Source organism: Solanum stenotomum, chromosome 10 (genome assembly GCF_019186545.1).
Source record: "Solanum stenotomum isolate F172 chromosome 10, ASM1918654v1, whole genome shotgun sequence".
Lineage (NCBI taxonomy): Eukaryota > Viridiplantae > Streptophyta > Magnoliopsida > Solanales > Solanaceae > Solanum > Solanum stenotomum.
Genome location: NC_064291.1, coordinates 54470675 through 54483828, shown reverse-complemented (window position 1 = coordinate 54483828; position 13154 = coordinate 54470675). Strand labels below are relative to the sequence as shown.

The window sequence follows — 13154 nt, the reverse complement described above, 5'->3', positions numbered from 1 at the left end:
ATTTAGCAAACTCAGTGGAGTTGGAAAGATAATTCAATTATCTATCTAACCATATGTCATGGGACACATAATTCATTTTGTACTAAAAGTTATGACCATCTGAAGTTTACCCATCAGAATTTTCAGCTAACTGATTGCTAACCTTCGATCTACGGTCAGACCTACAGACCGTGGATCTAATGACGGTCCGTGCTGGTCAACCGTAGTTCGGGACTGAAGCTGGGATTTTTGGGCATCGATCCACGGACACGAACTACGGTCCGTGACCTGACTTACGGACCGTAAGTCCGGCCGTGGGTCAACACTTAGCCAAATTTTCTGACTGAGTTCTGGGGAAGTTTTCTGTCACGAACCACGGACTTGCAGGACGGACCGTGAGTCCATCTACGGTCCGTGGATGGTGTCCGTGAGTGCCACCTGTAACACCAGAAATCTGAAATCTCTATTTTCGGCTACGGGGTGTTACATGATATCTGGTTGGCATTTCCCCATCAGGAAACTCTCAATGGACAATATTGATTTGTGAATTGTTCTGTTTTGTTGCATTAGTAGTTAATGGAAAGAGCACATAAATCAGCCCAATTATAGCGAAAAAAGATAAACATAAACATAATATTTGTTTTTATTGCAAACAACAACAATAACATACCCAACGTAATCTCACAAGTGCGGTCTGTGGAGGGTGAGGGTGACAAAGCGGGGGAACAGATGAAGAAGAGGATATATTTACAATGTAAACACATGACTAAACAGATGGAATAATAAACCAAAGTTAACATCTTGAAGATGGTTTTATTGCAAATGGAAAATCTTGATCAGTATGCCACTGAGATCAGCTCCTTCATTTGTTTCTTCACCGAAAATCTGAAAACCGAAGAGCAATTGGGCTCCTAACAATATGGTTTTCAGAAATCCATCTGAGAGATCCCTGAGAAGATATGGTACTTGGTGTAGCAAAAGGTGTAAATGTCACTTGATAACTCAATTTTTGTTTCACCTCTGAAAAAACAAGTGTAGTTGGTTCAACTTTCACATCAAGGCCTCGCGGTGAATCGATATCAACTCGGCATGTTGAGTTGGCTTGTCCTACATTTGTCACAGTTCTTGAATATACTTGAACTCCTGAGTTGCTTTTAACTTGAATTGCAAATGATGGATAATTTAGTTGACCTTCTAAGATGCTAGTAATCTCCGAACAATTCACTTTGCGCTGAGCAATGACAGTAACTTGTCTGTTTGTGTAATTCAAACCACATAACTAAGGTATGTAATCGGATGGCTCTATATCATATATCAGGCTGGGATCATTTGCTTTTGATGGATTAACTTGGCCTGCACCTGTGGCAAAGACATCGGCTGGAAGGTACGTTTCATCCTCGATTAAGTTGGATTTGAGGTTTATGACATCGGCTGTTGTCATAATTGCTGACTTAATTGCAGCTGGAGACCAATCCGGGTGAACACTTTTTAGTAGCGCTGCAACGCCACTGAGATGGGGACAAGACACTGAGGTACCTGAAATCATGTTAAACGTAGAGTTTGTTCTCATGTCGTTCTCCAAGGAAATATGCCAAGCCGCTAAAATGTTAACACCAGGACCAATAATGTCCGGTTTTAGAATTCTAGGACTTGCATAACTTGGACCCCTGGAAGAAAAACCAGCAACCACTGGAGCACGATCATTTCCGATTATAGTTCCCTTGAACACGATTGTTGCAGTGGGGGTTGTTGTTGAGTTTATGTACTCTTGGATTTTTAGACCATCAGCATAGGTAACGTGTGTCACGGGTAGGACATGTGCTTCAGCTAATGTTGTGTTAGCCCAGTATCCTGAATTCATAATAATCATGGCAGCACCACCAGCTGCTTTCACTGCTTTCCCAGTATCAACTTGCTCCGTTGAACGAGATTCACATAACACTATCTTTCCTGCGACATTCGTGTTTTTCAGTGAACGAGGGTCACAATATTGAATATAATAATCACTAGCATTGTTTCCAGGATAAATAAGAGGCAACAGAGTTGGAGGAAAGTCACTAGGTTGAAAGGCTGATTCTCCGTCAAATTCTTGATTGTTTCCAAGTACAGCAGTGGCCTTTATTTTCCTGTCGATAGTGCTTGCACCAACTGTGAGAATCCAGGGCGACTCATTAGACATTGAAAAACTAAATGGTCCTGAATTTCCAGCAGCACCGCTGACAAAGATTCCTCTTTCCATAGCACTAAATGCACCAAGTGCAATGTCGTCTTCATAGAATTCCCTAAATCGATTACCAAAGGAAATTGAAAGAACATCGACACCATCTTCAATAGCCATATCTATTGCAGCTAAAACGTCGCTCCCATAACAACTGATATCATCACACGCTTTGTAGATGGCAACATGAGCAAGAGGTGCAACACCCACAGCTGTGCCATTAGCATTGCCAAAAATGTTGGCACCTGGCACGAAACGTCCAGCAGCCGTGCTAGCAGTATGTGTACCGTGACCATCTTCATCCCATGGATCAATCCCCGAGTTCGGGAAGACCCTGGCTCCAATGAGCTTGTTGTTACACTTTGTGACATTAAATTCACACTTACCCTTCCATTTAGCAGGGGGAGGTGGCATCCCATCATCGCTAAACGAAGGGTGGTCCGGGAAAATTCCTGTGTCAATAACTCCAATGATCACACCTTTCCCATAATTCGAGTCATTCCAGAACCCCATGTTCTGGTTCAACCCCATGAAATTACACTATGTGTGGTGTATAAATCAAGTAGCCCCTCGGGGCGTGCAGAGACAAATCCTTCCATTTTCTCCATTTCCTTTAAATCTTCTAGTGATAACTTAGCTGCAAAACCTGTTATAACATTTCGATAGGAATATATCAATTGTGGTGCTTCACGAGAACTATCTGAGGTTGTTGCAGGCAAGAAAGAAAGATAATAGCTTTCCAAATCTTGATTTCTGGTAGTCCTTTCCCCATCAGGGAACTCACAATGAACAATATAGATTTGTGAATTGTTCTGTTTTGTTGCATTAGTGGTAAATGGAAAGAGCACACAAATCAGCCCAATTATAGTAAGAATTAACCTGTATTGAGGCATGATAAATTTAGTACTAGTGAAAGAGCTGTTATTTGGTGAGTGTTTTTGAACTTTGATTGAGGGTATTTATACTAATTGGAAGTATAGTTTTTTATTTGCAAGTCAGAAGCTAGTTTAGAAATGTGAAATAGTCATGCCTGGAGATACACGGTAAAACGATTTTATTCTATTTAACATCTATGTGATAATGAACTAGGCATAGCAACATCATACATATGAAGTCATCAATCTACAATATACTTTTTAGGTATTGTTCCAGTCAACTTGGACGCGCCTTAACTAATACACTTGTTCACCTCGCAAGTACATGGTACCAAAGTAACTGTGCTCATAATGGCTGGAGCAGACGGATTCACACAACTAGTATCATAGCTGAATTTTTAATCTGAAATCTCAGATGGTTACTCCGATGGCTTGATCATTAGGCCATCTATTTGGGAACCAAAATATATCTAGAAGTATACCTAAACTTGAGTGCTGAAAACAAGTAACAGTCAATAAAGTGGATAGAGAGCCATGAGGTTTCAGGTTTAAATCTTAATGAAGGCGGAAGAAAATTAATAAAACAAGCATCCCTCTTGACTAATGGTGAGATTATGAAAGAGAATTATAATAATGTTGCAAGCGTGCACCTCCCTCCAAATAGGCCTAATGTTAATTACTTCTATAATACAAATATGCTAACTTCTAAGTTTTGTAAAAGTTTTGAGATTTGTCAATATTGACAAAATCAAGCATTACCACTTAATTTGACATTTTGTTTTGAATTAGTTTCATGTTTGTTTTATTTTCATTTTAAAACTAAGTGCATTTCCATGAAAAAACCAAGCATGACAACACCAGTGGATGCAGTCTTAGTAGCACACTAGATTTTAAACCATAATTTCAAAAGTTTAATGGATTCAATGTTAAAGAACTTTGAAGATCAAATTTCATTTAGTTACAATTTTGGATTCGTGTTTTGGTGACAATATCATCTATCTAGTGTACATTATTTATATTCTCGAAAAGTCATAACCTCATCTTCAACCGGATAACATGTTTTTTTTTTTTTTTAAAAGAATTTGTTAAAGTAAACAGGAAGTGTACTAATTATGATAAAGAGACCTTACACTTGATGACTTCTTCAAGATATGATATCAAGATGAATATACTTCCATATTATTTTAAAATTACCATGACTTAATAATTTTTTAATAGCTACAAATCTATATCTTACTAACTATAATAACTTGTAAAACTTCATGGACTATCTTTATTCAGATCCCAAAAGACAGATACTTGTTTAGAACTATTCTCTTGAATTTTGAAATGTTCAATGTGATTATGAGTTATGTATTACATTCTTCAATATTTTTAGTAGTTCAAAATGTTGTTTTACTAAAATTATGGTATTGTCACCAAATTATTCAATTTTTCTCTTTAAACTAACTTTTTTTCTTTGAAACACACTACAAGTTGCAGGTGCAGCCCTTTGCAGGCTTCATGCTGAGCATTTCTCACAAATTATTGAACTTGAGGGAAAAAGAAGTGTCGAAATCTCGATATCTGGTTGGCATTTCCTCATCAGGAAACTCACAATGAACAATATAGATTTGTGAATTGATCTGTTCAGATGCATTAGTGGTTAATGGGAAGAGCACATAAATCAGCCCAGTTATAGCGAAAAAAGATAAACATAATATTTGTTTTTATTGCAAACAACAGCAATAACATACCTAGTGTAATCTCACAAGTGAGGTCTGTGGAGGGTGAGGGTGACAAGGCGGGGTGGAACAGATGAAGAAGAGGATATATTTACAATGTAAGCACATGACTAAACAGATGGAATAATAAACCAAAGTTAACATCTTGAAGATGGTTTTATTGCAAATTAAAAATCTTGATCAGTATGTCACTGAGATCAGCTCCTTCATTTGTTTCTTCACAAAAAATCAGAAAACCAAGCAGCAATCGGGCTCCTAACAATATGGTTTTCAGAAATCCATCTAAGAGATCCCTGAGTATATGTAGTACTTGGTGTAGCAAAAGGTGTAAATGTCACTTGATAGCTCAATTTTTGTTTCACCTCTGAAAAAACAAGTGTAGTTGGTTCAACTTTCACATCAAGGCCTCGCGGTGAATCAATATCAACTCGGTATGTTGAGTTGGCTTGTCCTACATTTGTTACAGTTCTTGAATATACTTGAACTCCTGGGTTGCTTTTAACTTGAATTGCAAACGATGGATAATTTAGTTGACCTTCTAAGATACTTGTAACCTCTGAACAATTAACTTTGCGCTGCAGAATGACCGTAACTTGTCTGTTTGTGTAATTCAAACCACATAAATAAGGTAAGTAATCAGATGGCTCTATATCATATATCAGGCCGGGATCATTTGCTTTTGATGGATTAACATGACCTGCACCTGTGGCAAAGACATCAGCTGGAAAGTCCGTTTCGTCCTCGATTAAGTTGGATCCGAGGTTTAAGACATCGGCAGTTGTCATAATTGCTGACTTAATTGCAGCTGGAGACCAATCGGGGTGAACACTTTTTAGTAGTGCTGCAACGCCACTGAGGTGAGGACAAGACATTGAGGTGCCTGAGATCATGTTGAATGTCGAGTTGGTATTTGTGTTGTTCTCCAAGGAAATATGCCAAGCTGCTAAAATGTTAACACCAGGACCAATAATGTCCGGTTTCAGAATTCTTGGACTTGCATAACTTGGACCCCTGGAAGAAAATCCAGCAACCACTGGAGCACGATTATCTCCGATTGTAGTTCCCTTGAACACGATTGTTGCAGTGGGGGTTGTTGTTGAGTTTATGTACTCTTGGATTTTTAGACCATCAGCATAGGTATTGTGTGTCACGGGTAGGACATGTGCTTCAGCAAATGTTGTGTTAGCCCAGGATTTTGGATTCATAATGATCATGGCAGCACCACCAGCTGCCTTCACTGCTATTCCTTTATCAACTGGTCCTGTTATACCAGCCACACACAACACAATCTTTCCCATGACATTCGTGTTGTTCAGCGAACTAGGGTAACAATATTGAGCAAGAATGTCACTATCATTGATTCCAGGATAGATAAGAGGCAACAGTGGTGGAGGAAAGTCACTAGGTTGAAAGGCTGATTCTCCGTCAAATTCTTGATTGTTTCCAAGCACAGCAGTGGCCTTTATTTTCCTGTCGATAGTGCTTGCACCAACTGTGAGAATCCACGGCGCATCATTAGATATTGAAAAAATGTATGGTCCTGAATTTCCAGCAGAACAGCTGACGAAGATTCCCCTTTCCATAGCATTAAATGTACCAAGTGCAATGATGTCTTCATAGAATTGTCTAGCTCGACTACCAAGGGAAATTGAAAGAACATTGACACCATCTTCAATAGCCATATCTATTGCAGCCAAAATGTCGCTCCCAGAGCAACCAATAGCAGAGCACGTTTTGTAAATGGCAACATGAGCTAGAGGTGCAACACCCACAGCTGTGCCATTAGCATTGCCAAAAATGTTAGCACCTGGAACGAAACGTCCAGCTGCTGTGCTAGCAGTATGTGTACCATGTCCATTTTCATCCCATGGATCATTCCCCGTGTAGCGGAAGTACCTCGCACCAATGAGCTTGTTGTTACACTTAGTGGTATTAAATTGACATATACCCTTCCATTTAGCAGGGGGAGGTGGCATCCCATCATCGCTAAACGAAGGGTGGTCCGGGAAAATTCCTGTGTCAATAACTCCAATGATCACACCTTTCCCATAATTCGAGTCATTCCAGAACCCCATGTTCTGGTTCAACCCCATGAAATTACACTATGTGTGGTGTATAAATCAAGTAGCCCCTCGGGGCGTGCAGAGACAAATCCTTCCATTTTCTCCATTTCCTTTAAATCTTCTAGTGATAACTTAGCTGCAAAACCTGTTATAACATTTCGATAGGAATATATCAATTGTGGTGCTTCACGAGAACTATCTGAGGTTGTTGCAGGCAAGAAAGAAAGATAATAGCTTTCCAAATCTTGATTTCTGGTAGTCCTTTCCCCATCAGGGAACTCACAATGAACAATATAGATTTGTGAATTGTTCTGTTTTGTTGCATTAGTGGTATATGGAAAGAGCACACAAATCAGCCCAATTATAGTAAGAATTAACCTGTATTGAGGCATGATAAATTTAGTACTAGTGAAAGAGCTGTTATTTGGTGAGTGTTTTTGAACTTTGATTGAGGGTATTTATACTAATTGGAAGTATAGTTTTTTATTTGCAAGTCAGAAGCTAGTTTAGAAATGTGAAATAGTCATGCCTGGAGATACACGGTAAAACGATTTTATTCTATTTAACATCTATGTGATAATGAACTAGGCATAGCAACATCATACATATGAAGTCATCAATCTACAATATACTTTTTAGGTATTGTTCCAGTCAACTTGGATGCGCCTTAACTAATACACTTGTTCACCTCGCAAGTACATGGTACCAAAGTAACTGTGCTCATAATGGCTGGAGCAGACAGATTCAAACAACTAGTGTCGTAGCTGAATTTTTAACTTGAAATTTCCAGATGGTTACTCCGATGGCTTGATCATTAGGCCATCTACTTGGGAACCAAAATATGTCTAGAAGTATACCTAAACTTGAGTTCTGAAAACAAGTAATTGTCAATAAAGTGGATAGAGAACAATGAGGTTTCATGTTTAAATCTCAATGAAGGCGGAAGAAAATTAATAAAACAAGCATCCCTCTTGACTAATGGTGAGATTATGAAAGAGAACTTTAATAATGTTGCAAGCGTGCAGCTCCCTCCAAATAGGCCTATTGTTAATTACTTCTATAATATAAATATGCTAACTTATAAGTTTTGAGATTTGTCAATATTGACAAAATCAAGCATTACCACTTAATTTGACATTTTGTTTTGAATTAGTTTCATGTTATTTTTCTTTTCATATTAAACTAAGTACATTTCCAAGAAAAAACCAAGCATGACAACACCAGTGGATGCAGTCTTAGTAGCACACTAGATTTTAAATCATAATTTTAAAAGTTTAATGGATTCAATGTTAAGAGCTCTAAAGATCAAATTTCATTTAGTTAAAATTTTGGATTCACATTTTGATGACAATATCATCTATATCTAGTGTACATTAGTTATATTCTCGAAAAGTCATAACCTCATCTTCAACCGGATAACATGTTTTTTTTAAAAAAAATAATTTATTAAAGTAAACTATAAATGTACTAATTATGAAAAAGAGACCTCACACTTGATGATCTCTTCAAGATAGGATATCAAAATGAATATACTTCCATATTATTTGTAAAACTTCATGGACTATCTTGAATTTTGAAATGTTCAATTATTCGATTTTTCTCTTTAAACAATTTTTTTTTCTTTGAAACACACTACAAGTTGCAGGTGCAGTCCTTTGCAGGCTTCATGCTGAGCTCCATACTAAGGAACATAACCAAAAAGTTATGGTTGCACCACCTTCTACATTGCACAAATTATTGAACTTGAGGGGAAAAGAAGTGTCTAACATGTAAAAATATGCTTTAACAATTTAGTGTACATTGTTGAAATGTGTGACTGTCTCATCTGAAAGCTTAAGTTGTTAGAGAGAGTACACTTATATTATTTAATTGTATTCTCAACACGCCCCTCACGTGAGGGCCTTATATTTTCATGGGCCAACCACATGGAAATTTTCTTTTTGATATGGGTTGGTGAGATTCGATCTCGAACATCTGCCTGCTCTGATACCATATTGAAATGTGTGACCATCTCATTTAAAAGCTTAAGGTGTTAGAGAGAGTACACTTATATTATTTAATTGTATTCTCAACATACATTTATTGCTTTTCTTGTGTTCGTAAAAGAAAAAAAGATGGTGCTTCTAAGTGGATTATGTGATGGGGAATTTAGGAAAATGTTATCCGTACTAAAAGTAGGGAAGTCATTTTCCTTGTTTTGAGATAAAGTTGGTTAATAAATGAGTAATTCATTAAGATAAAAGTACTTGAGTAAATTAACTTGATTGATTAGATGAATGTAGACATTTTTAGAGTTAATATGACAATAAGCAGTGTTCGAAGATGAAAGCAACTCCAAAACATTGAATAGATATAGTACTAAAGGAAATGATATCTAAGCCTAAGTGTCCGATATCATGTCATCCGTTTATCATGAGTTGATTCATTTGTATTTATTTGTATTTATTAGAATGTATATTGAACATGGTTTTATTGCAAAAGAAAAATCTCGATGAGTGTGTCACTGAGATCAGATCCTTCATTTATTTCTTCAAAAAAGGAAAAATCGAACAGCAATTGGGCTCCTAACAATGTGTTTTTCAGAAATCCATCTGAGAGATCCCTGATTAAAAGTAGTGTTCGGTATGGTATCCAGAGGTGTAAATGTCACTTGATAGCTCAATGCTTGTTTCACCTCTGAAAAAACAAGTGTAGTTGGTTCAACTTTCACATCAAGACCTGGCGGTGAATCAATTTCAACTCTGTATGTTGAGTTGGCTTGTCCAACATTCATCACAGTTCTTGAATATACTTGAGCTGCTGAGTTGACTCTGACTTGGATCGAAAACGATGGATAATTTAGTTGACCATCTGAGATGCTAGTAACCTCTGAACAATTAACTTTGCCCGGAAAAAAGAATCCAACTTGGGTGTCTGTGTAATTTAGACCACATAAATAAGGTAAGTAAATGGCTGGCTCTATGTCATATATCAGGCCTGGATCATTTGCTTTTGACGGATTAACATGGCCTGCACCAGTGGCAAAAACATTGGCTGGAAGGTATGTTTCATCCTCGATTAAGTTAGATCCGAGGTTTAAGACATCGGCTGTTGTCATAATTGCTGACTTAATTGCAGCTGGAGACCAATCGGGGTGAACACTCTTTAGTAGTGCTGCAACACCGCTGAGGTGAGGACAAGACATTGAGGTGCCTGAGATCATGTTGAATCTCGAGTTGGTGTTTGTGTTGTTCTCCAAGGAAATATGCCAAGCTGCTAGAATGTTAACTCCAGGACCAATAATGTCCGGTTTTAGAATTCCGGGGCTTGCATAACTTGGACCCCTGGAAGAAAATGCAGCAACCACTGGAGCACGATCATCTCCAATTATAGTTCCCTTGAACACTATTGTGGCTGTAGGGGTTGGTGTTGAGTCTATGTACTCTTTGATTTTTAGACCATCAGCATAGCCAACATATGTCGTTGGAAGGACATATGGCTCGGCCAATGTTGTGTTAGCCATGGCTTCTCGGTTCATAAATATCATGGCAGCACCACCAACTGCCTTCACTGCTATACCTTTATCAGCTCGCGTTATTTTACCAGCCTCACAGAACACAATCTTTCCCATGACATTCGTGTTGTTCAGGGAAGCAGGGGTACAATATTTAGCATCAGAATCACTAGAATTGCTTCCAGGATAGGCAAGAGGCAATAGTGTAGGAGGAAAGTCATTAGGTTGAAAAGCTGATTCTCCGTCGAATTCTTGATTGTTACCAAGCACAACAGTGGCCTTTATTTTCCTGTCGATAGTGTTTGCACCAACTGTGAGAATCCAGGGTGCTTCATTAGACATTGAGAAACTGGATGGTCCTGAATTTCCACCAGAACAGCTGACAAAAATTCCATTTTTCGTAGCACTAAATGCACCAAGTGCAACACTGTTTCTATAGAAAGCATTAGATAGACTACCAAGGGAAATTGAAAGAATATCCACACCATCGTCAATAGCCATATCCATTGCAGCCAAAATGTCGCTCCCGGAACAAAAGTCAGCAGAGCATGCTTTGTAAACAGCAACATGAGCAAGAGGTGCAACGCCCGTGGCAGTGCCATTAGCATTGCCAAAAATGTTGGCACCTGGCACGAAACGTCCAGCAGCCGTGCTAGCAGTATGTGTACCGTGACCATCTTCATCCCATGGATCAATCCCCGAGTTCGGGAAGACCCTGGCTCCAATGAGCTTGTTGTTACACTTTGTGACATTAAATTCACACTTACCCTTCCATTTAGCAGGGGGAGGTGGCATCCCATCATCGCTAAACGAAGGGTGGTCCGGGAAAATTCCCGAGTCAATAACTCCAATAATCACACCTTTCCCATAATTCGAGTCATTCCAGAATCCCATGTTCTGAAACAGCCCCATGAAATTGACACTATGTGTGGTGTGTAAATTAAGTATCTCCTCGGGGCGTGCAGAAACAAATCCTTCCATTTTCTCCATTTCCTTAATATCCTCCGGTGATAACTTAGCTGCAAAACCTGTAAGGACATTTCGATAGGAATATATCAAACGTGGTGCCTCACGAGAACTATCCGAGGTTGTTGCAGGCAAGAAAGAAAGATACCAGCTTTCTAAATCTTGATATCTGGTTGACATTTCCCCATCAGAAAACTCACAATGAACAATATAGATTTGTGAATTGTTCTGTTTTGTTGCATTAGTGGTAAATGAAAAGAGCACACAAATCAGTACAATTATAGTAAGAATTGAACTGTATTGAGCCATCATAACTTTAGTACTAGTGAAAGAGCTGTTATTTGGTGTGTGTTTTTTGAATTTTGATTTGAGGGAATATATACTTATTGGAAGTATATTTTTTTATTTGCAAGTCAGAAGCTAGTATTAGAAATGTGAAATAGTCATATCTGGAGATTCTTGGATTTAATAGAAGATAGAAAGTGAATTGGTCATCTATACGCTAAAACGATTTTATTATACTTAACTTCTATTTGCTAATGAAGTTGGCATATCAACATCATATAGATAAAGTCATTAATCTACAATATACTTAAAGTAATGTTCGAGTCAACTTGAACACACCTCAACTGAGCTGACTTGTTCACCTCACAAGTACTCCCTCCGTCCCAAAATAGGTGTTGTGTTAGGAATTCAAGACAAAAATTAGTTTATACTCCATCTTCTTAATAGTGTTCAATTTTCAAGAGACGTTTATAAATTAAGGGTAGTTTAGTAAACTACAGATTGTGTTTATTGATTTCTTAATTAACGTGATTTTTGCTAAAGTGACACTTATTTGGGGACTAAGAGAGTACATGTAACCAAGGCAATTGTGCTTGTAAGGGTCAGAGCAAACGGGCATACACACCTAGTGTTATACCTCAATTTTAACCTCAAATCTCCAAATGGTTACTCCGATAGGCGATGGCTCGATCATTAGATCATCTCCTTGGGAACCGAAATGAGTCTAGAAATATACCTAAGCACTTGAGAGCTTAAGACCATGTGCGGCCTGAGCGTTGCTAAGCTGGAGTTGACTAGATCTCAATTGCCACAGGCTACCTTCTGATACGATGCCACAATTGAATTTTGACATAGTATCCTGTAAAATTAATTGAGGTGCGACAAGTTAACTCAGACACCACAAATATAAATTATAAAGAAAGTACTATCTAACTTAAACAATAATGCCATTAGCTTTTCCCCCAAATTTGAAAAATACATGTACATTCCCCTATATAATCCCTCTTAACTAATGCTGAGATAGTGAAAGGGAATTACAATAAAGTTTAAAGAATTTCAACAGGCCTGATGTTAATTACTTAGATAATAAAAAATATGATAACTTCTAAGTTTTATAAGTTTTGAGCTTTGTCAATATTGACAAAATCAATAATTACCACTTAAAGTTGACCTTTTGTTTTAATGAGAAAAGAAGATGCGTGGTGCCTCCTTAACTGCAGAACGTTGAATCCTTGAACTAGTTTCATGCTTGTTAATCTGAACTAAGCAAAATAGACTACTTATACCCTCTGCTACATTTTGAGATTAAAAAATGCTCCGTCATTATCCCAAGAGAGACCACAAATACCCTCAAGAGTTAACAATCCAAATTTTTAGTGACATGAGACTAATCCCTTCATCTAAGCGTTGCCAACTAGCATTTACTACAAGAAATTGGATCTTTCGTGGCGACAAGAGTCGCCACAAAGTTCTAAAATATTGCAACTAAAGGTTTTCAGTGATTATGCGAAAACCAAAAGTCACTGCTAAAGATGTAGTTTCTTGTAGTGA

At 37.9% G+C, this 13154-nt stretch overlaps 2 protein-coding genes and 1 pseudogene across 2 annotated transcripts; all 3 read right to left on the bottom strand.

Annotated features, from left to right (window-relative positions):
* Positions 1-853: 853 nt before the first annotated feature.
* On the bottom strand, positions 854-2710 carry LOC125843192 (subtilisin-like protease). Its single transcript, XM_049522405.1, has 2 exons — positions 1368-2710; positions 854-1232 (listed from the first exon to the last, which is right to left on the bottom strand). Exons 1-2 carry the CDS (start codon positions 2708-2710, stop codon positions 854-856), a joined length of 1722 nt encoding a protein of 573 aa, XP_049378362.1.
* A 2304-nt stretch (positions 2711-5014) lies between these two features.
* LOC125843190 (subtilisin-like protease) lies at positions 5015-7251 on the bottom strand (annotated as a pseudogene).
* Positions 7252-9389: 2138 nt separating this feature from the next.
* Positions 9390-11630, bottom strand: LOC125843189 (subtilisin-like protease). The gene has a single exon (XM_049522404.1). The coding sequence runs from the start codon at positions 11628-11630 to the stop codon at positions 9390-9392; it is 2241 nt and encodes a 746-aa protein (XP_049378361.1).
* Between the last annotated feature and the right edge of the window lie 1524 nt (positions 11631-13154).

Excerpts from the sequence above, each read along its gene's own strand:
- LOC125843192 (XM_049522405.1), bottom strand. The coding sequence starts at position 2,710 with ATGGGGTTCTGGAATGACTCGAATTATGGGAAAGGTGTGATCATTGGA. Across the intron at positions 1,233-1,367 it reads AACTTAATCGAGGATGAAAC|ACAAGTTACTGTCATTGCTC; the intron begins GTACCTTCCAGC and ends TTACACAAACAG.
- LOC125843189 (XM_049522404.1), bottom strand. The coding sequence starts at position 11,630 with ATGATGGCTCAATACAGTTCAATTCTTACTATAATTGTACTGATTTGT.